General features: G+C 42.4%; 1 protein-coding gene across 1 annotated transcript; it reads left to right on the forward strand.

The window, feature by feature from the left end:
- Positions 1-3,102: 3,102 nt before the first annotated feature.
- On the forward strand, positions 3,103-22,124 carry NPY (neuropeptide Y). Its single transcript, XM_048951776.1, has 4 exons — positions 3,103-13,723; positions 13,846-14,033; positions 18,537-18,617; positions 21,469-22,124. The coding sequence occupies exons 2-4, from the start codon at positions 13,846-13,848 to the stop codon at positions 21,491-21,493; spliced, it is 294 nt and encodes a 97-aa protein (XP_048807733.1). The 5' UTR covers positions 3,103-13,723; the 3' UTR covers positions 21,494-22,124.
- The last annotated feature ends 1,222 nt before the right edge of the window (positions 22,125-23,346 follow it).

Here is a 23,346-nt window from a genome sequence, read left to right on the forward strand (position 1 = left end):
GGGTGAGTGCCCCATCGTAGCATCACTTTCCAAGAATGGGTAAAAACATCTTGAGGCCTTTGGATCCCTTAAAAACAGAAATTGTTGAACCTCTCTCTGTAGCTGTATTCCTTTTCCAGTGTGCTCCACCAGCTCGTTGGGATAATAGATCACTGGTCTCCAGCAGCTTACAGCTTTCATAGCCCACCACCGGTACACTGATGGGAGCTGTCTGCTTCTTTTCCCTTCTGTTAGATGTAAAACCTTCTTCTGATGTTGCACTGGGCACTCCAGCCCAGCCCAGCAAGCCTTAGCATTAATGTTACTGAGCCTGGTGGCAACGCTTGCCTCTTCAATTTCCTTTTTCAGGTTCTCTACAGATTCACAGAGACATTCTGATGCCAGTTATACCCCATAAATAAGTAGTAAGGGCTGAAATAAGTCCTACAGTTGCACATTCTGACCTTTCTTGTATCATAGCTTGCAGGACTCTCCGAAGTGGATTTGTTTTTGATCTACAAGTACTGTTTTAGAACAATGCTCAGTCTTTGTTCAAAAATCACCACTGCTAAAAATTGTGCTCAAAGGACTGTTTTCTACCATCTGCAAAAACAGATTTTGCATCTCATTTCTATTGTAACTGTCTTCAGCCTTAGATTTCATTTACTTGCTTTTCATTATCTTCTGAACCAAGTAACAGGTTATCAAAGTTATATTCCCTTGCAGGTACTTACAAAGTCATCAAATTACCTTCTAACCTTTATTCCAACTAAGCAGATTGAGTTTCTGCAGTGTTATTAACACATGGTTCCTCTCGTTCTTCAATCTTTCCCAGCTCTGCCTCAGTCCCTCTGTTTATCAGTGTCCTTTCCAGGTTATGATATTCCAGACATGGTTGCATCAATGTTCAGTGCAAAATTAGAACCAACTCTTCATCCTTTTAGGGGATCTGAGGTTCCATTTTTGGCCATGGGACTGAACTGAATGCTCCCATGTCTTTCTAGGAGCAATGTTCATACTTGGATGAGATCTCATATTTTTAAGGGACTCTGTTTCTCCAAACTGACTGCACCGAGATGCCCCTTCCTTCATTTCTAGACATAGGACTACCAGCTGGTCTCAATACCATATTTTTAGTTCTGCTCACCTTGCCATGAGGTAATAATTGGCTAAGCACCGAGTGTTTGCTTTTAAGTTTTGAGGTTGGAATGAGATCTGTAAGGTTCCTTCCAACCTAGATCATTCTGTGATTCTGTGTTTCTTGTTTTATGTGCCTTCCTTCTGGCCTATGTACACGTAGGAGAAAGTGTGTGTGCATTTTTTTGATGTGTGATGACATACATCAGCTGTGATTCATCATAAAGCACCATAAATCCCTCTGCATTGGTCATCTACCATCTCAGCTACATAATTCTCACCCAGACGTCGTGCTATTTACATTTCTCATCAACTATGACTTTTTGCTTCCTTTCACATCTCAGGCAAATGTTAACTGATGTAGGATGAAGACAGAATCCCCACTGAACCTCACTAAGACCACATATCTTTAGAGTGATGTTCTGGTGTGTAACTGCTTGCCATTTTTAATCCATTTAATGTTTTCAATGTTGATTCATAACATTCTTACTGTTTGGTTTTTTTGCAATATATGGTACTGACTGCGTTACAAGTCTTGTAAAAGCCCAAATATAGCAAACCTGCTACCTCTATCAGCCAATTTGTAATCTCATCAAAGAAAGATATCAAGTGAGTTTGACAGGATCTATTTGCCAAAAACCCTGTTGAGTGACAACAATTACGCTGCCTTCCTTTTATTCCCCATTAATTGAGTCCCATATCAGCCATTCCTTTATTTTGCCTGGGACTGATGTTAGTCAGTCTGACAAAACTTGTAATTACCCGAGATGTATCATTTATTCTCTAATTTGCTTTTTTTTAGAATTGCATCACATTACTTTCACTCATCTTCTAGAACTTCTTTGGTATTAAAACAGTTATTGAGACGTCAACACCAGTGGAGGAGTTTTCATGTAGCTCCTTTTAAACTCTCGTATGCTGGTTTTTGGGACTACTGGTGATAAATATGCCAAAATCAATAGCTCTTTTTTGACATCCTTCTGATGCACTGTTGGAGTGAAAATTGTTCCATGATTTTCATATGAAGTTCTTGCATCACCTGATCTCGGCAGTTATTTACTGAAGTTATATACAGCAGTTATTTATTGAACACCTTTTCCTTTTCTGGATTATTTTTGGCAATTTTATAATTCTCAGTTCCAATGTTAGAATTTCTCTTGCTCCCATGAAGCTCAAAGTGTCCTTCTGACTATTCTTAGCCCAATTTAGCATACATTTACATCCTTTTTCATCACCAGATTTCTTGTGTTAAAACTCCTCACTTATAGTATATATTCAAATGTACAGAACCATTTATTTTCTTTCTTTTGGCTTTATCTTTTCTTCTGTGTGATTTTTCTTTTCTTTCTAAACTTTAATTGTGACTTCTACTTTCTGTAATAAGTAAAAATTGATTTTTTGCTGGTGTGATCTTGAACATCTCCAAGTGATCATTCTCATTTTGTCCATTGATCTTTTTATATACCTGGTGATTTGGACTCAGGAGGCCTAACAATTTCCTTAAAAAGTAATCCCAATGAATAAGTGAAACAATAAGGGAAATAAAAGCCAAGACTTCCGTCAGTGGCTTCTGAGTGCTAGTTGTTGTGGATCCTCTCGATGAGAGTTAGCCTTTATCAGCAGTGCTGAATCCAATGGAGAGGAATTCTGGGATCACTGACAGGGACAACTCCTACACTAGCCTGCCAGAATGGAAATCAGGTCACCCAGAAACCTGAAATTGCAGGGGAATGGCAGAATGATATTCTGATCTAGAAGGGTGAGGTGGCTCCTCACTGGAGATGCTCTTAGCCTAGATTTAGTCTGCTCAGTGCTCATGCTTGCAGAGACATGCAGCACAGTGTGAGCCTGGTGACTAAGCTGATCTCAGGAGGAAGTTTAAATTAGCAGACCGAAAAAAAAAAGTCTTTGTGCCTCAGTGCCACGTAAACTGGAACTGAGGTGGCAAATGGGGTTAGGTGGGATAAGTCATCATGTGCGATCTGGATTGTGATTCTTTAGTAGTGCAGCTGAAAGTGCTCAAAGTCACTTGGTGGCTCCATTTTGATAGGAGCACAATTTTTAGGGCCATTCATGCTCCTTTACAGGTTGGAGCAATTGCAATTTGGTTGTTGAAGTGATTAAACTTTTTCTGAGTCCAGAAAACTTTGCATGGTGGGAATATGCTGAAAATATTCATGTTGATATTTAATATGATGACCAAATTTCTAGATCTGGATACTGCTCCAGGCAGAAAATTGGTGAATCTGACTCCTCAGCCCAGTAAGAGAGGTATTCTCTGTAGAGAGATGGACAGTCTTGTGTCCTGGCTCTTGCTTACAGTGCACCTTTAGAACACAAGGAGCATATATACTTTTGTTATGTATATACCATAAACCATCCCTGGAGCAAAGGTCAGGATAAAGGACTCTTCACACGTGTCAGAAGAACTTCCTCCTTCCCAGGAATGCACATCCTGCTTTCCTTGACAAGAAATGAAAGGTTTTGGTCCTGTGATATCACCTACTAGCTTGCAGTAAATCAGTCCCAGCCAAAGGGACTGCACTTCTACTGCATTCCAGCCCAGGGCAGTTTGCTTTGGGAACAGGTAGCTGCTCTGTGGCACCCAGGTGTGCCGGGGTTCTCAGTCACCTCTTGACTGTGGGTTTCTGTGGGACCACTGGCCCATGCAGGGACAACCTCAGCAGTGTGCACGTTCTGGTCCACGGGAAACACAGTATAGCAGGAGACACCTCTGAACTCATATGGAAGACACTGCAAATTTTTTCTTCAGAAGGCACAGTCCATTGACTTCATTAGGGTCTCTACTTTTAATTCTCTCACTAATTAAAATTCTCAGAGTTGGTGCTTCTCTTTCCTTTTTTACCAGAGCTCTGTTTGGAAACGTTCTCCATCTCCCTTGGCTCCCTTGGCTTTAGTCACTCATCTGCCAAATGCAAGGCCAGCCTTTTCCCACTTCACAAGGCATGGCGGAGCTGAATTCACTGCTGTTTATTGGATACTTCACTAATGGGCAGCCCAGAGATCAAATAAGTCAGCAAAAAATATGGTTTCAGTGAAATACACACAGAGTGAGTCTGACCTGTATTAGCACTGCAGTATCACATCAGCATTCAAAGCTACTGATCAGTGAGACTTTGAGAGTCCATCATGGGAATAATTCATCCCTAAAAGCTGCACAGGACTAAAAAGCTCCCTTGTCAGATGATGATGCTACACGGTAATTGAGAACACCCTTTTTTTGCATGGATCCTCTTCAGTAATTTACTGGGCTTGGCTAACTTTTATTTGAACTTCCTAGAAGGGCAGGGACCAATTCTGATTTTTGTAAAATACACAGAACTGGACAATCAGGCTCCAAGAGACCCCCTTTTGTGAATTTCTTGTACCACACTTCTAGTATTCTTCTCATTACTGAATGTTAAGATCCTCTGACAGCAGAAGCATGCTGAAAGCACTGGTTTCAAACACAGTAAACAGTAGTATTTAGGTTGCACCTGAAAATATATCTGAAACTGTTTTTGAAACATAGCTGATAAGAGTCCTGTCCCTGATATGAGGTGATCAGGTAGCCACACTGTAATTAAGAAGTCTATCATGTTCTGTGACATCGTATTTAGAACTATTTCCATTAATAATTACATAGCCTGAGTGGCAGATGAATTAGTATAGTCTTTTCCAGAAGGTAATGCAGGTAAAACCTCAAGATAAGCAAAGGTTTTCCTGTGTATTTCCATTTATCTGTTTGGAATTGGGGTGATTTTGTTTCACTTCTGTCGATGTCTTGCTGTCACCTGTACTAAAAAAAAAGAAAAAATATATATATATATCAAAGATATGAGAATATAAATTCAATAATGTTATCATCATGACAATGCAAAAGTAATGACGTATTAACTTTGTGCTGTAAGGCCAGTATATTAAAAGCAGATGTGCTAATTCATCATGGCAGTAGATCTGTCACAATGGAAAAGCACCTCTGAGACTGAGGAGGTTACAGTAGGGACTAGTTTGATCTAGCACCTTCAAATAATAGATCTTTGGATTGTGATTTTCTTCTAGTTGGCAAAAAAATAAAAATAAAAAAAAATCTGGCAACTTCTGAAGAACGGGAAACCACTACTATACTTTGGACAATTAAAAGCAGAAGAAAACCACAGAAGTTATCCAAGCAAATACCAGAATATCTCTGTCAGTGTATTTAGCGATCATGTCGGTTCTTATAACTGCAGAAGTTTTGACTGCTATGAAACAAATAAATTTTAGGGTATTACACTGCACAGCTGAGATTTTGCTTCCTGGGAACAATGTTTTATTGGTTCCATTTGAACATACTGTGGTGTGCAAATGATCACAGGTTTGGCAAGTCCTTTATAAGGCTTTGTATTTATAAGGCCAGAAACAGATGTACAGATAATTTCAGTGACATGCACACTTTATATGGTTGCAAATACTGTAGGGATGTGTACCTCAGAAAGAAAAATGAGATATTTGAGTATCCTAGTTGCCTTTCTTTCAAAGAATGGACACGCTGCATAGCAAATCAGTGCTTTGCCAGCTGCAGTTTGCAGAGCAAAGGCCAAAAGCTTTATTAACATACACCTCTGTGAAACTATTGCTTGAAGCTCCTGAGAATCCGAGCAAGATTTCCCCCAGCCTGGTGTCTTCCTGCAGGCCGTCCCTCAGACATCAGCAGAGCCCTGCCCTTGTACATATGGCATGGCTGGCTGCATGCCACATTTGGCTTCCAGCTTGCAGCCAATCCTTCCAACCTGCCCACGCTGATACTTCCCAGACTTTGGCTCCCATTCCAGTGCTATAGCTCCAGCAAATCCTTTTGTATTTTCCTGCTTTGAGTGGAGGTTGGAATAATGCAAAAAGGGAACCAAAAGTGTTTAAGTCTGTTCCTTTTCTCAAGGGAGAGTGTACAAAAAAGGCATTTCCGCAAGATCGTAACCTCAGTTACAGATTACAAAGTGGATAACTCCGTATTTACCCGTGCAGTCTCTCAGCAGACGACGATTAAAGGGTGAAATTACCAACAGCACAATGGCAGGTTGAGGGCCACCATATCAGCTCTTGTCCAATTGCTTGTACTTGCATAAAGAATTTCACTGCTAATTTTTGTAAAATAAAGTATGATGTTGGTAAATAACCACATATTGTCAAACTGCAAGCAAAGGAAAAAAGCATATGTGTGTGCTTACATCAGGCAGAATCCATTTTCAGTCATGTTTTTTGAAGATGTGTTCTGATGGACCTTCTGGGGCTGTAGTGCGTGACAGAAATGAGTGTGAGTGGATTAGAAGTGAACAATAAGAATTAAAATAAGAAATAATTGATTCTAATTCTATGAGAACTTTTAAAAAAACTATATTTCTAAGATAGAATTTGTTACTCATATTCTTGTGCTTTTCATATCCAAAATAAACCTGCATTTACCATTGCAGTTGCCATGCTCTTATACTCTACACTGTACCAGTTAGGAAGAAAAAAAACCAAAAACACAAACACAGAATAATAGATAAGCAATCTCTTTTTCCTGATGTCAGCTGAATTAATGGTTGCACATGGAATTTATCTGATAGAGCTCATCTACTAGACATGAATTAAAATCTGTTAGTAAGATACAAATAAAGTGTTCAAGGCCAGAGCACCCCTAAGACTATTTGGACACCTTTTTAGGAGGGTGTCAAGACATTCATGTGTCCGTGCCTTGTGAGACTATCCCATTCTTCATGGTGCTGTCCTAAATATATGACCCGTTCCTAAACCCCATGCCTGTCTTTTCAAATGTGGATATCATGACGTCAGTGAAGAAGGATCTCTAATGCAGACAGCTGTGGTGGTCCCCTGTGGAATCTAAGCCCTTGTGATGGCTGAGGATTCCCTGCCATCAGTGTGTGTTTTGTTATTGGTTTCATTGACTGCGCTCAGCTGGGTAGCCTATGATCTCTGTGTTTGAAGAGGACAGGGAGAGAGGAGCATCTCCCAATGGAGTCTTAGTTGTGGAGATATTTACCTTAGGTGAAATACTCTGCAGCCACTTGCCTTTTTCTTGGTTTGACCACAGGGTGAGTCTGGGCCACTTAAATCAGGAGCCTACTTTTTAGATAGTCAAAGCTAGTAAATCCCATCATATATTACCATTGAGGTCATCGATATATCACCCCTCCTCCACGTTTGGATCCCCTTTTGAAAGTGCTGTAGCTTTAGCACCAGAGGTTTCCTGCGCTACATGCCTTGATGGGTGATGAAGCATCCAACATACAAAATTCTGGAACCACCCGGGATAAAGTTTACTCTCAGCCGTGTCACTGTTTCAGGACAGGAAGCAAGAGTGACTGACTGTGCTTGGGCTGTTAATCTGCTGGGAGATTTATTTATTTATTTTGCTCTGTATAATATCCACATTTTAAGCATAAAGTTTTTCAGCTCCAGTGCCTTGAATGTACATGAATTCATTGCTGTGCACATACCAGTAAGTGGTAATGCTCTATAAATGAACGCACAGAGGAGTGTTTTTCAGAAGCCTTTGCAGATGTCTTTTGTATATCTGCCTCTGTGATTTATTCCCTGCAGGTAAGTTGTGTGACTGTTCTCTGTGTGAGCATGATTGGATTTCTTCAGTCCTTGGCACAATCCCATCAACCTCTGCTATCTCTTGTGTTTCAGGCAAGTTTTTGCCATTTGCCTTTTTAGGCAGAGTCATCTCAGCACAATCTCACAATGCAGTCTGTTTGGGCTGCTCTCACTTTTTCTCCAATTTCCCTCCTTAACAGGATTGAAGTCAAGACATACTCTGAGGCAGAGAATGGTTATTTCTAGTAATTCTGGTTGTCTTTAAGTCATGACAGCTTTGCCAACTTCCTCATCTTACATGAACAAAAAATCACTTTCTTTCAGTGAGGATAAATTTCTGTTTCTGATATAAACACTGTTTTGATTCATTTGCTTTATACCACTACCTTCTCGTAAGCTGTTCCTTCCTGACTTTGGTCTCAGCAGTAGACACGTTCCCAGAGGTTGCATTCTGATCTCCATCCCAGTACTTTCTCTTTGTAGTTCTTTTGTCCTGAGGGAGTACGAAAGAAAAGAAGGTGCTGCAAAACAAATGTCATTATAGTTGCAAGTATTGCTTATAGTTCTGCTGCTTATTTGAGTATCATTGCTTTCATGCCAAAACAGAGCTTTTTACCATATGTCCCCGGGACAATTGCTGATGGCCCTCTGACCTTGTTGTGGCATTTCAGAAGTATCTCTGGCTGTGTTTTCAGAAAAAAAACCAACACCCAACAGCTTTCATGTTAAGATTCCACTGAAACCAGGCTTTGTTTTTCTGATTTCTAGCCATATGCTGCAATGACTGTGAGTCAAATTTTTGCAGGGCCTTCAACCTGAACAACATAGACTTAAATAACAATTTATTCCATCTTAGTTCTGCGGCTTACAGTCAAGTGGTTGTATGGGAGCTGTTCATGCATTGCCAGAAGTGGTCCATGCCAAGGAGGGCTGCTAAGTTGCGAAGTTACAGAGTCAAGAATCATAGAACTGTAGAATGCCTTGGGTTGAAAGGAACCTTAAAGATCATCCAGTTTCAACCCCCTGCCGTGGGCAGGGCTGCCGCCCACCAAATCAGGCTGCCCATGGCCTTGAACCTGGCTTTGAATGCCTGGAGGGATGGGGCACCCACAGCTTCTATGGGCAGCTGGTGCCAGGACCGCACCACTCTCTCAGTGAAGAATTTCCCCCTGATGTCTAGCCTGAATTTCTCCTCTTAGCTAAAAGCCATTCCCCCTTGTCCTGTCACTCTCTACCCGTATAAAAAGTTAATTTCCCTCCTGCCTATAAGCTCACTTCAAGGTTGCAGTGAGGTCTTTCCACAGCCTCTTTTCCAGGCTGAACAAGCCCAGCTCCCTCAACTTTTCTTCAAAGAGGTGCTCCAGCCTTCTGGTCATCTTTGGAGTCCTCTTCTGGATCTGCTCCAGCAGCTCCATGTCCTTCTTGTGCTGGGGGCTTCAGGCCTGGACACAGTACTGCAGATGAGGTCTCACAGGGGCAGAGCAGAGGGGGATGATAACCTGCCTTGCCCTGCTGGCCATCCCTCTTAAATGTCCTTGGAGCACAGTTTGCTAGAAGTTGGGAAAGTAGACTGAGCAAACAGAGTAGCGTGCTTTTCCTGTTCTGAATGAAAGCTTTAGAAACCCATTCTAGGTGCTACTGAAGAGAGGACAGATGGGCTTTTGGTTTTATCGCTGGATTTTCCTTTGTCTTCTGTTTTCATGCAGTTTGTTTTTAGCCAGAACCATAATTTTGGTGGAACATAATGAACCTTCTTAACATTTACTGGATTCACAAATACACTTCTTGAAAACAGTGCTATTACCAAATTGCCAGGAGGGGTCATTGCTCTGGGATTACAAGATGTTCTGTTCAACTCTTACTGCTATGCACAGCTGAATAAGAGCACTGAAAGGAGCCCGTAAAAGTCTGGCAATGTATATTGGTGTGATGCATCAAAGTACAGTGAGAAGCTATTCTGAAAGTGTTTCTAAGCAGACTGAAATGTGCAATACTGTAAAGTGCGCGAGAGAGATTTGGTAAATCAGCAGGTCAATTTTCTGTCCAAATAGGTTTAGATAAATTCATGTGACTACTGAATAATTATACAGTGCTTATCTGACTGAACTTCCAGTCCCAAAGATTAAGCATTTCTGGACAATTTGCTCAGCTACAGAGACCTTTAGTGAGACATTTTAATTGCAAGAGTGCAGGCAACATCACATGATAGAATCTGCCATTTCCAGATCCCTGGTAGCTCATCTATCTTCCTGGGGGCTCCAGTTTTTAATGCTTTCTTTGTACTTGCAGATGCCTTGTTCTTGTATTTTAAACAAGGACTATTAGTGGGCTGTTACAGAATGGTAATTCAAGATCACTGATCATACAATCATAGAATCATTAAGGTTGGAAAAGATCACTAAGATCAGCTAATCCAAATGTAATAGTGTGTATTTATAATAATAATAATGATAATAATGATAAAGCTTTAATTCAGTGAATACCACAAAAAGCATGCTATAATTAACATTGTTTCTAAATTTAATAATACTACATTTAGTTTTAATTGTGGCAAAGAACACGCTTTAATGCAATCATATATATTGCCATTAATAAATGACGTGATTTTATTACACCTTTATGCTGCTTGTGGAAAGATGTGTTGGACATCTTCACGTTCATGGTGTTGTCTGATATTTGCAGGCTAATCAGCTTGAATCTTTACATACCATGTCACTAAAACACAGATAACATCTGATTGTTATCTTCCTTCTCACTTTTTCCCCACAGTGATGTACCCTCCATTGCTCTCTATTCAAACGCAAAAGTTTCCATCCTCAAGAAATCTCTCAAGTGTCTTGTTAATCCTGAAAGACAGCATAGGGTGTATGCACACCTCTGACAGCGTGCAGTGCTTCAGCACTGCTGCAGAAATCGGCACTGTGGAGGACAGAGCGTCTTTCCAGGCTACAGCCTGTGTGGGAATGCTGAGAGCAGCGGCAGGAGTTAACAGTGGAACAATTTCCTCCTAAATCATTTGGTTTAAAATGTTGGGTTAATCACTTGGGATTTCCTAAATTGAATGCTGGAACTGTACAAGAATTAATATCCTGAAGTTATGCAGTAAGTGGTATGGTTTGGCACCCCACACAGGCGTGACTGGGAGACGCTTGTGAAATGGTTTAAAGGTGAGAAAGTCACGTCCAGAGCTGAGGGCACGGGAGGTGGTTGTGGCAGAGCCAGGCTGGAGCGGAGTACTGTGGTGATGGCATGTCTTCCTGCTGTGCTGGGCTGCAGTGCTGTCCCTGCTGGTCCCCTGCACCCCTCAGAGCTGACAAACCAGATGGGTGCAAGATTTGGGTTTGGTAAAGTGATAGAAGTAAAGCACAGTTGTTCACATTTGCAGCATCACAGGGATCAGACTCCTTCTGATCAAGTGCCAGATCCTGCACTTTGGTCACGACAATGCCATGCAATGCTACAGGTTTGGGGCAGAGAGGCTGGAAAGCTATAGAGGAAAAGGATCTGGGGGTGATAGTGGACATACAACTGAACATGAGCCAGCAGCGTGCCCAGGTGGCCAAGAAGGCCAATGGCATCCTGTCTTGTGTCAGAAACAGTGTAGCCAGCAGGAGCAGGGGGAGATCCTCCCTCTGTACTCAGCAATGGTGAGGCTGCACCTCGAGTACTGTGTTCAGTTCCAGCTCTGGACCGTGTTCAGAGAAGGGCAATGAAGCTGTGAAGTGTCTGGAGCACAATTCTTATGGAGAGAGGATGAGGGAGCTGGGATTGTTCAGTGAAGACCTAATATCTCTTCAACTGCTTGAAAGGAGGTTGTGGCAAGGTGGGGGTTGGCCTCTTATTCCAGGTATTTAAGTGATAGGATGAGGTGTAATGGCCTCAATTTGCACCAGAAGAGGTTCACGTTGGATATCTGGAAAATATTCTTCTGTGACAGTGTGGTGATGCAGTGGTTGCCCAGGGAGGTGATGGAGTCACTGTCCCTGGAGGTGTTTGAGAACAGTACAGATGTGGCAATGAGGGACATGGTCATTGGGCATGGTGGGGATGGGTTGGTGGTTGGACTAGATGACCTTAGTGGTCTTTTCCAGCCTTAATGATTCTATGATTTTGTGTTGAGTCAACATGAACACCTTCAGTGTTCTTCAGTGGTGCTGCAGCAGTGTCTGCTGGGGGAACAGAGTGCATGGGGTGCAGCAAGGCCACATGGTGGGGCACGGTGTCACCCTGTCCTCGGCTGTGCTGCACTCAGAAGCTGGAGTCTCAGGCTATGCCATGGAAAGTTCCTCCCATGAATTAAAATTCTTCAGGCAGCATTTGATAAAAGAGAGCTGCAGTCTTGCTGTAATGCTTGTGGCCAAAGCACTACTGAGTCACGAAGAGTTCAAAACATTTTGACATTAAGAGCTTTGGAATTTTCTTTGCATCCATGGCTTGAGATGGACACAGACCAGTGAGTTTCCTCGCATGCTGCAGGAGTCATTTACTTGATAAGGGTTTTGGGGGCAATGTAGAGTGATGGAAATGATTTCCAGCTTTACTCTTGCCTGATTATTGTTTTTCAAAATATGTTCTGTGAGCATTAAAGCAGTAACTACATATATTAATAACTATAGCAATGAATACCTATGATGTAGTATATGCATAATACAATTTTAGAAGATGTCTTAAAGCTTTCTGTCAGTATGTCTGATATCCTTACTTGTGCGGTTGTTATTTTACCTTCAAATTACAGCAAAAATAAGATCTGTTTAGAGTCATGATTTGTCATTCTAACTGGAATTAGTCATTGGTCATCAAGACACTAATCAAATTACCTGTTTCTAAAGAATTAATTCAATTTTACTAATATGTATGAGTAGTTGCTAACTCCACCAAACTGCTCAACGAATTCAGAAACTTTGTCTGAGTTGGCTTCACCCAACGCATCGTCAGCACTCTGCTGCTGTCAGTGCAGAAGGACATGTTGCTGAGGATGCCCACCCTGCTTAGAATCACAAAACAATAGAGTACCCCCAGCTGGAAGGGACTCACTAGGATTGCTGAATCCAACTCCTGGCTCCACACAGCACCACCCTAAACTCAAACCATATTTCTGAGAGCACTGACCAAACGTTTCTCAAACTCTGCCTTGTCTCAGAGCTCCACTGTGTGAGGGGTTAGCTCGCTGTAAGGTGCCCATTTCTCTTTAAGGACTCAAGGACTGGGCAAGTTTAAAGAGACCCCGAAATCAGGCACCTTGGACAGATGGGTCCGTCAGCTTCATCCTGTGAGAAGCTGTCATGTGCCGTTCAGCAGGGGGCAACCACCGCGGGTCAGAGCAGGATCCCATGACACTGGTGGGCTGTTTGCAGTGGTGTGTTGTTCAGGCACAGAAACATAACAATAACAATAAGATTTAGGATGGTATATCAGAAGGCAGCCATGGGTATGCAGGGCCATCCCGGCAGTGAGTGCACAGTGACAGTTTCATTGCTGCCAGTTCCCTGGGTAGGTAACCCTCGAGGTGTATTTATTTAGTGGGGGCAACGACTGAGCCTGGGGCACTGATTTGGCATTTCTGGATGCCGCAAACCTTAAAACCTTCTTCCACGCTTCCTTGGCACTGGGTCGGGCAGCATCCCGCTAAGCAGACCCAGGCTGGGATCCCCCCGATGCCACAGGGGCGGGGTACGCTTCCTCCCGCCCCGGTTCCCCCTTCCCTGCCGCTCTCGGACAGCCACATCGGGGACCCCCGGGGCCGGAGGGTACCCCGGAGCGGGATTTGCTCCCCTGCCGGTGCTCGTGATGCGGGGGACGGCGGCGGCGCCCGGCCCCGCCCGGTGCCCCTCCCGGGGCAGGGCGCAGGCGGAGGTTTGGCAGGGGGGGCCGGGACTGACGAGGCGTGATCGCCCAAGGCCCCTCCTGCCTGCCGGGGAAGCCTTAAAACACCCCGGCGAGGCGCGGAGTCCCACACTCGGGAGCCCCGACCCACGGGCAAGAAGAGCCAAGCCTCGCCCAGAGCCGCTCCGCTGCAACCGCCGCCGTGAGTACCGCGACGGGGTGGGCGCGGGCACGGGGGTCGCGGGGCTGCGCGCCGCGGGTCGGCCGCGCTGCTCTGCCGTCGAGGCGGGCGCTGACGGCCGCTCTCCCCCGCTCGCCGTCCAGATGCAGGGCACCATGAGGCTGTGGGTGTCGGTGCTGACTTTCGCCCTGTCGCTGCTGGTCTGCCTGGGGACGCTGGCAGAAGCGTACCCCTCCAAACCGGACAGCCCCGGCGAGGACGCTCCCGCAGAGGACATGGCCAGATACTACTCGGCTCTGAGGCACTACATCAACCTCATCACCAGGCAGAGGTAGGCGGCGGGCCCGGCAGCGTCCCCCTCCCCGCTCGCTGGGCTGCCCTTCTCCTGGGGCGAGGCGGGAGGGAGGGGAGTGAGATGCCCCTCGCGGCTGGAGGTCTCACCTGAGTTCCTTCAGGAAAACCCGGCGGGGGTTAGGATGTGGTGCCCGCGCTCCTTGGGTGCGGAGGTGGATTTCCACCTGCCTCGATGCTGCATCCTCTCCTTCAGCCCTTTCTGGCACCTGGCACACACGGGCTGGTGGGCAGGAGTGTGGCCACGGGGCAGTGGACATGGGGAGAGTCCCCCTCAAAATCGAGAGAAAATGTAACTAATCCTGGGGAGGATGAGGCAGGGCAGCAGGAGCTGTTTCACTCTTCTGTCGCTGCCACTGACTAGTGAAGGTTTCACTGGGAAAAAGTGCTGTGTGCTGAGAAGTTGTAGGAGTTGAAGCACTTTGTCAGCTACTTAATAGAGCAGTGAATGCCCCAAACGCCAGTAGTCTGACAAAAACTCTCAAGACTATAAATGAGAACTTGAGCCCAAGCTGAAAGAGAAGAGTGTGACCTAAAGCTGCCTTGCCCCATGCTGGTGTTCTGACGGTCACTGTGCTGCTTAAAGGGTGCTGAAGGCTCAGGCTGAGAAAAGTTAACATTGTGCTATAAAATTATGTTCTTTGGAACATCTGTCCAGTTCAGACTGATTAATAGAATCATTCCCTGAGGTCCCTAAACTGTGCATGACACAAGACCTTTGATATTTGTTTAATATCAAAACCAGATGAGAGATCTATAATAAGGCTTGCATTTGTCCCTATAGAAGTCTGAAGAGTTAAATCAGAGGGGAGGTTATGGTGTAGCTGAGAGCTTTCCCAGCAAACCCATGACATTGCCTGTCTGTGCGCTAATACCATAACAGAGATGAGGAGGCTGATAACATTATGGTTCTTCAGTCCTGGACTTTTAAAGCAATATTCACAGCTGTTTGTGTGTGCAGTGTGTTTCTGTGCGTTGCTCTGTGCTCTTGTAACTTTTTGTCAGATGACTGCTAAAATAATCTGTTCCTGCTGCTGCCCCTTTCTCTTGCATGCACTGGGATCTCCAGGCTGGTTTCATGTCTCCACCTTTTTTTGATTCTGTTTCTGATTTAAAAGGTACAAGGCTGAACAGCCCCCTCCTTTTATATTCATCCTCCAGTATAGAAATGTAGAAGCATAGAATCATACTATGACTTAGGTCAGAGGGGACGTAAAAGATCTAGCTCCAACCTCTTGCCATGAGCAGGGCTGCCAACCACTAGATCAAGTGCTTCTTTAACTTTGCCTGGCTTTCTTTGCTTATGACTTGGCTGCAAGTACACAGCTCAAAGACTGAGACGGCTTTCACTTGTATTTAGGCTCTGAAATGAACGGAATAGTTATTGTTGGCGACAGACAAAACAATTCAGAATTTCAGTTTTCTCATTCAGGTTCCATCAATCCAGGATTGACCTGGATTTAAAAGAAAACCGACAGATAAAGTCACAACAACAACTTGATTTTAAAGCTGTCTAGAAAGCTTGGAAACAAACCAACAACCAGAACTGTGCTCTTTCTGTTCTGTGGTGAATTAGCAGCAGAGAAGTAAGGTGACAGAGGTCCTGCTTCAGCAGTGACAGTCACTTGCAAAATGAACTGCTGTCTTTAGAAGCATTCTGATGTAAACATGTGCATCACTTGGTCTGTTAGAGCAGAGGTGCGCAGAGCTGTCTCTTGCTGCAGTGTTTGGCTCTGCCCTGGGTGCTTGTTCAGCCAGCCCTGCTGTGGGGAGGTGGCAGGGCCCAGGCTCACCCCATGTGAGCAGGCCGCTGGGGCTGGGCCAGGTCCACAGGCTGCTTGCTGCGGGATGGGCAGCAAGGATTGTGATCAGTGCTTCTTTGTCTCTTCAGTTTATCTGTCTACTCTTGTTTGACGTTTATGTGTCATGGACAACCTTCTGGCTTAGCCTTCTGCTTCTGGCATTTGAGTGTCATTCTCTGTGAGTGACCAAGATCCACGGGATCTTCACCCCTGCTTCTGTGAAGCTTCTTCCAATCCCTCCTTCTCTTCTTGACTTTTGCCCTTGTCTGCATGGCTGCTTTGCTCCCTCTCTCCTTTAGGGTTCCTCTCCTTCACATCCCATCTCATTTGGCTTTAGTCATAGCATACATAGCTTTGTACCCCTGTGAGGTGATCTGAGGGAAATAGATGCCTGTTGCACTCGTGGCCTGCTTCAGACTCCTCATTTCCGATGAAATCCATTGTTCACAAGGTTCCAGATCTTCACTGATGATGAAGAGAACCTAAGATGACCAGCACAGCTGCAGACTCCTGCACTGCAGACGTCCACGTGTCTTTGCATTAATCCCACTGCTGTCCTCCAAAATGTCCCATGTCCTTGCATCGTGCCCCTGTGCTGCATTGTTTGAGAGCTTTTTTCAGAGCCCTGCTTTCTTTGAATCTTTTCTCCTGCTGCTTGGTGCTACATGCGCACACTGTAACCAACAGGCCCTCTTCCTTTCATGTTTTTTTGCAAACACCAAGAAAAGGCATGGATGTCTGCGTTTGTGTTGTCTCAGAGCTGTGCATCAAAGATACAGAGCAAGCACGAAGCAGCTGAAAGAAGAGAGAACATCTGCACTGAGGCCTTGCTTTCACAACTGCTCATGACCTCTTTGCATTACGGCTGTACCATGGTTGTTTCCCAGCAGCAAAATTATGGGGTAGACTGGAAGCTTTGGCACCTGAAGTAGGAAGAACAGCTGCTCCTTGGTCACACCAGTTGGTGCATCCAAGGAACACCTGCTGTGCAGCTTTGCTGTTTCAGGACAAGGTGGGGCTGTCCTGTATAGGTAGCAGCTCTGGTCTTGCCATGCTGGAGGGACTCATATAATGTCTGTGTCTCCAAGAGTCTTCTTCACTGTTTGAGCAAATCTGTGATTACTGAAGGTTGCTACCTATTGCTCAGAGAAAACTTTACAAGAGGTTAGTGAGACTTTTTGCCCAAAAGTGAGCTGCTGGAGCAAGCTGTTGGATTTGTTAAATAAATTTCTTAAAAAACAATGGCAAATTACATTACCCCTCAGTTGAAGCCATGGTCATATCCTTATTAATTGGAGTAGGGAACAGGAAAGAAATCCCTTTATGGTGATAGAGTGCATGGCTTTTTATTCAGCATCACGCTTGATTGCATTACTGTAATAGCATTTAACCTTTCAGTCAGTATAGGTTGAGAAATTTGTTTTAAAAATCTGAATTTGATACTTTGTCTTTCTGGACCAAATATGATGGTCTAAAATGATTAAGGTGAGGCAGTAATACAAAGAGAAATAAAATGATAAAGTGAGAAATGTGTCCAGTTTTCAGGAAAATAAGACATCAATTGATGAAACTTGCCCTCCTCCCCAAAATTAATTAAGCCATTGGAGAACTATCTTGACAGCAAGGGATAAAATGTAAGTCTTTGATGGCACCTTTGACTTCTCTGGAGCTAGAATTTCACTCAAGTGATGTTCACAAAGCTATTATCTGTTAATGTACTTTGTGATTCAGACTAATTACATACACAAGTTACAAACCACGATCTTAATTCCTTCCAACCTAGGGAGCGTTTGGTTACAGTTATCACTGGTAATCTAATGAGTTCTTATGGTGAGTAAGTGTCTCTCAAGCTGGCTGTTTGGTGTTGCTTCTGTTTTCTGAGAAGAAGAGAGGAAATTCTTTCCTAGAATGAGGAATTGCTGTAATTGAACTGTTGAACAAACTGTTGGTAAAATATCCTTGATTTTAGAAAAAGAAACAACAAACAAATAGACAGCCATTGTGTAAGTATAAGACAGAAGTAGCAGACGATATCCTGTTCAACCAAAGAACTCTGATTCTGATGGCTGTTCTCTCTTCCATAGCCACGCAGTTCAGGAGTGGTTATTGCCTTGGGGCAGCTTAGTTTTTATGACCGAATCTGGTACGTAGTGCACCTCCAAATGCACTAGCTAGCTTTTAAAAATCTCGGCCAGTTCTTCAGACACAATGGCATGCATGAATTTTGTGTACTGTTCATATAATAGATAAATTTGACTCTACATTCATGTGATTTCTAATGAAGGATACAACAGTATGTAAAAGAATGAGAAAATTAATGAGATGATGGAACTGGGTTTGTGGGCAAGAATGACATGCTCAGAGGTCTTGTCATGCACTGCTTCCTCCTTCATGCTCAGATCAGTAAGGATCAAGGTCCTCGAATATTCAGGAACATCCATCAAATTGAGAAACATAGAATTGCTCAATATTATCAGGTAACAATTGTCAAAAATATATATTAAAAGAAATACTGAAGAACATTTTCTAACATGAGTAGATCAATTTAATTAAAATACTTGCTGCAAAGTTGTTTTTATATCAGCTGTATTTAGTTTTTTTTCTGCCTAATAGTTCTCTGCTTAATCTTCATTATTAAATATCAAGATAAATAAAAATATCCTTTTTTTCTTTTTTCTTAGGTACGGAAAGAGATCAAGCCCAGAGACACTGATCTCAGACCTCTTGTTGAGGGAAAGCACAGAAAACATTCCTAGATCCCGGTATGTTTGAGGAAGTTTTATAGTGGCTTTATTTCTAACTTAGATTTAACAGTCCTATTTGTTATCATTAACCATGTTGCACAGGGAGAAAACACATGCCACCAACAGCTGGATGAACATATCCTTACACACATTTTCAACTTCTTTGTTAAGAACTAGAATCATCCTATCAATGCAAGAAATGCTTTCCCAGGTACAGTATAGTCCAAGCTCCTTGTTTCCTGATTTTCAGAGCAGGCAGAACCTGCTGGCTGAAGGAGGGGAAGCATTCTGTAAGTCTTGCCCTTTACTGGACTGTATTGCACAGAATCGTGCACTGATGCCGGATGATGATTCACTTACACACTGGATCCCCAAAGATGGCATATTTTTATTTATTTCCTACTCCACAAGTTGCCATTTTTCCCCTTTAAAGAAGTGTGACGAGTGATAAATGTGCAGATATGTTTATTTACAAATGCATAGCTATGAGTGTTCTTTAAAATACAGTATTTCACACTTGTTTTGTACCTAATGTTTCATAAAGTGGGGGGAAAAAGGCCTTTGTATTTCCACTTGCACTTGGTTTGGAAGAACAGTGGTGTTTTGAACAGCACTGGAATTTCAAATGTATAATGTATAATTAAGTAATGACACTGAAATTACAATGTAAGATACTGTAGTGGTGACCACAATTTATGCAGCTGTGGAAATTTTCCCTTACTCTGCCTATGCTGAAAAAGTAAATACAGGGGGTTTTATTTTTATTTTCTTGTAAAAGAAAACATTCAGTCACAAAAAATCACAAATAAGCTCAGTTTAGGACTTTGCTGAAAGCATGAAGCCTGCTGCTAACACTGCTGCAGGAATAAATGTTTTGTGCAGCACCCATCTCAGGAGTCTCCAAGCTCTGCGCTTCCATCCATTGTGCAAAAGCTCAATTAAACAGTTAAATAATTAACTGTAATAGTCTGTAGCACTGGACTTTGGGGATGATGATGTCACCAAGAGGTGACCAAAACTTTGCTGTCAGCGGAGTGTCCATCAGCTTTGCGGATCCATGTGTAGGAAGAATGTTGACTTAAGGCTTGATGACTAACCACAGCTGTTGGGAAATGGTTCTATCTGCATATGCTTATGTAAAAAACTGCATGGAGTACATTGAAATGCTTGAGACTATTTTGTGTTTTGTAATGAGGAGGCAGAATCCTCACATAATGGGAAATTTCCGCTGCCGTGAATTTGAGGCAACACAGAGGGTAGTACAAAGTCTAATACTCTCTGTAATTTTCCCCCCTTTACAACAAAATTTTATGGTTGTTATTGTTTCAATAATACTATTTATAACACGCCAGGGAGCAAAGACTCATGAGCGAAATAACAAACAAGTCTGCATTTAAGATCAGGAATTGATGAGAAACAGATTTTTATCTCATACCCCCCTGTAACAGCACTTTAAACTGAGAAAAAAAAACATGTTTGTCATTCGTTGATGACAATTATGTGAGTACTGGGAACAATGATGTTTAGTTTCCTATGGATATGTTTTCTAGGATAAAACACAGTATGGATTCTTCACCCCATTCCAGCTTTTACCCCCATGTGAAGATATAATCATGTCTTCTTTCTATCCAGCCCTGAGTTTGATGACACATCAGGAGCTTACTCTCTCCAAGACATCAGTACCTTTCTCTGACTTAGTGGAAATTTTCCGGGGGGTTTGAGAACTCATAGTGAAACTAGGGGAGCCCCACAGGTTGGACACACGTTTGATGTACAGTGTGTCTGTATAAGCATTCCTCCTAGAGAAAACTAAGCTAAATGAATTGAAGGCAGGCTGGTATTATTCTAAACTTTAATGATATTCTAAAACATCGTGTATCTTAGATGAAGCTGAACGCTAAGGTATTAAGAAACAGCTTAACTGTGTTCAGCATGTCTGGCTGAATTCAGCACTTCACTTTCACTGACTAAAATATCGTATGTCAGAGCATCCAAAAAATGTTTGAAGATTTTCTTACAGAAATCAAGTAAAAGTTAGGAAGTTACAGAATTGAAAAAAGGAGGTGCTTTGACCTGAGTAAAAGTAAGTTCTTATAACAAAAAAGTGAGATGTTGTTTTTCTGATCTAGTGGATCCTGTGGAGTTATGACTCAGTAACAGTATGCATTCTGCTTCTGTGAAACTCAAGTATTTCATGTGAAGGAGCTGTTGAATTCCTTGTGTAGTCAACAGGAGAGGTGGATCTTTCTCATATGAGCCACTCCATCCTCAAATGTGCAGGCTTAACTACCCTCTCAGGGTGTTGGTGTCTCTCCAGTGACTGTAGAGCAGATTAGATGGTTTGGTAAGACTAGCCACCCAATATTTAGATGGCAGAAACGATGGCAAATCTATTTCCGTGTATCTCTCTCCATGTTCAGTGGTAACTTGTCGAATATCTTTCTGTGTAGCCAGGATAAGCAGAGAATAACTAGATCAAATCCTGCTCTCAGAACTGCTTTCAACATGTATTTCAAATGTTTGATACTAAGCAGTGCAATACAATGATAACATATTGGATGGTTACTTCAGTTTTGTTTGAAGATGCTGATAGCATGATGTGGCTTTGTTTGGCACCATTCTCTTTGGAAACTGTTTACTCCTGATTAAAAGCTAAAAAGCTCTCTTAAAATATTTCAATATAGTATACAAGACTTTTGATCATCCAAGGTTCATCTGTTTTGATGGGAGTCTTGTGCTGCAAATGTGGATATGTATTCCTTATTGGTGGTATTATTAAAATGAAAATTTTTGAGTAGTTGTAACTCTGTATTTCCCAGAAAGGACTTTAAAATGTGTTTAATAGGTTTCTATTCATAATATGTTTCAGGTTTGAAGACCCTTCGATGTGGTGATGGGATTTGCAGCACACCATCCAAATTTTTCCTAGTTTTCAATTCATACTTCACTCCTCTGAAGCAAATCATAGCATCATTCCCAGTGCATGCAGCCATTGTACCAAACTCTGTAGAGTTTTTCCTTCATCATATTTGTATATACTTTTATTTAAATAAATTATTTGTGCATTCCAAAATACAACATACTAAATGAAAACAAGCAATGTTGTCATTGGTATAGCAAAGAATTGTTTTAAACTATTAAAACTGAATTATAACCTCCCTACAGTCTAAAGTGGTATGGACAACAATAGTATCACGGTTAGTACAGTAATTGGTGTGCAAAGACACCATTTGTGGTGGCATCAAACTGCACTAAACTGCTTGATTTACCCCAAATTGTTTAAAATAATTTATTATTTGCCAAATAATTTAGGAAAATAATATCCTGAGCGATTTTTCATAGTCACCATACTGAAAACTTAGTATTGACACTGACAAATATTATTTCAAAAATGCTATTCGTTTTAATATAAGCAATGAAGTGCTGGCTTATTTCTTCTCACTTCTCAAAACTGGTTTGAAGCTTGGGTGTAAGCTTGAATTAGGAATTTTACATGAAACAGATGCAATATCTTTGTTTTGGCAATATGCAGAGCAGCAGAAAGCAAGATTTAAAGTAACTCATAAATCAGGGCAATTCTACAGCCATACTGCCTGAGTTGATCGGCACGCTGCTTCATCAAAGGAATACTCTTGTAGATCACATGCCTTTGGCTACCTGCACTCTGAGCACCACTCTCATGTGGAGTCTTTCACATTTTTGTTTCCACGAGAAAGTTCCTGGAGCAGGGACAAGGAGAGCTGTCTTTAGGTTTTCATTTTGATGAATTTCATCATTAATCCAGTGAGGAGTTACTTAGACACAAGGACTTTTTAGGAAACGCTCACTGTTTTTATTCAAGTAATGTGATGGCAGCACATGATTTTAATTCACACAAACTCATCTTGCAGTGTGGTTGTATGCAACGTGACACAAATGTTGGTTCTTCATTCCTGCTTCAGGAACAAATTCTTATCTTCAGACACCTGGACTGGACATTGTATAATAAAGCACATAAAAAGTTCCAAATTGGAAAGGAGTCAGCATGAAGATTTAGTACATTTACATCTCATTCCTGCTGTATAAATGTTTTCATGTGGCTGTTACCTCCAGGAAAGATGCATCAGTGCAAATCAGTTCCAGATCCCTAGAAATGCTGCATTCGCTAAGTGTTACCACGTTCCATGGTCTTGCCCCCTATTTTGAGAACACTTTCTTCAGTACAGCATAAAATATTTTTCATTTTTATTAAACATCTACGTGGCACTTAAGTAGATAAATTTTGCTTTCAGCCACAATGCTCTCATTTACAAGCTTGCTGATGGGTTTCACAGTTAAATTGTAAGGGGTAAGAACAGTCCCAAGCACTAAGGGGCATGGTTTGGTGATGGGACTCAGCAGATCAGGTTTAAGGTTGGACTTAATCCTGAAAGTCTTTTCCAACGTAGATGATTCTATGATTCAGTGATAAAATATCTAGGGGCAGCACGAAGCATTGCTACGAATGCAGTGACAGTGTTCAGAGGGACTCCAGAGTGGCCGCTGGAGTCTTACTGGTACTTATTGGAACTACAGGAGCCTATCAGCTGCAAGCCAGGGCCTACTGAGTGAGATTCCACCATACAGTGCTGGTTTGAATAATTGTTAAAAAGAAAATTGAAGATTAGTGAAGTATCTGCTACGTATTATCTCTAATTCCTGGTAATTCCTAGTGACTGTACATTTATATTAATGACTGTGCTAATGATAAAATCTGTAGATGATAAAA

The sequence above is a fragment of the Lagopus muta genome, chromosome 7, assembly GCF_023343835.1.
Source record: "Lagopus muta isolate bLagMut1 chromosome 7, bLagMut1 primary, whole genome shotgun sequence".
Classification (NCBI taxonomy): Eukaryota; Metazoa; Chordata; class Aves; order Galliformes; family Phasianidae; genus Lagopus; species Lagopus muta.

What these genes read in the sequence shown, in the direction of transcription:
- NPY (XM_048951776.1), top strand. Translation starts at nt 13,846, where the DNA reads ATGCAGGGCACCATGAGGCTGTGGGTGTCGGTGCTGACTTTCGCCCTG. An exon ending in AACCTCATCACCAGGCAGAG is followed by an intron (nt 14,034 to 18,536) that starts GTAGGCGGCGGG and finishes CTTTTTTCTTAG; the next exon opens with GTACGGAAAGAGATCAAGCC. An exon ending in GAAAACATTCCTAGATCCCG is followed by an intron (nt 18,618 to 21,468) that starts GTATGTTTGAGG and finishes AATATGTTTCAG; the next exon opens with GTTTGAAGACCCTTCGATGT.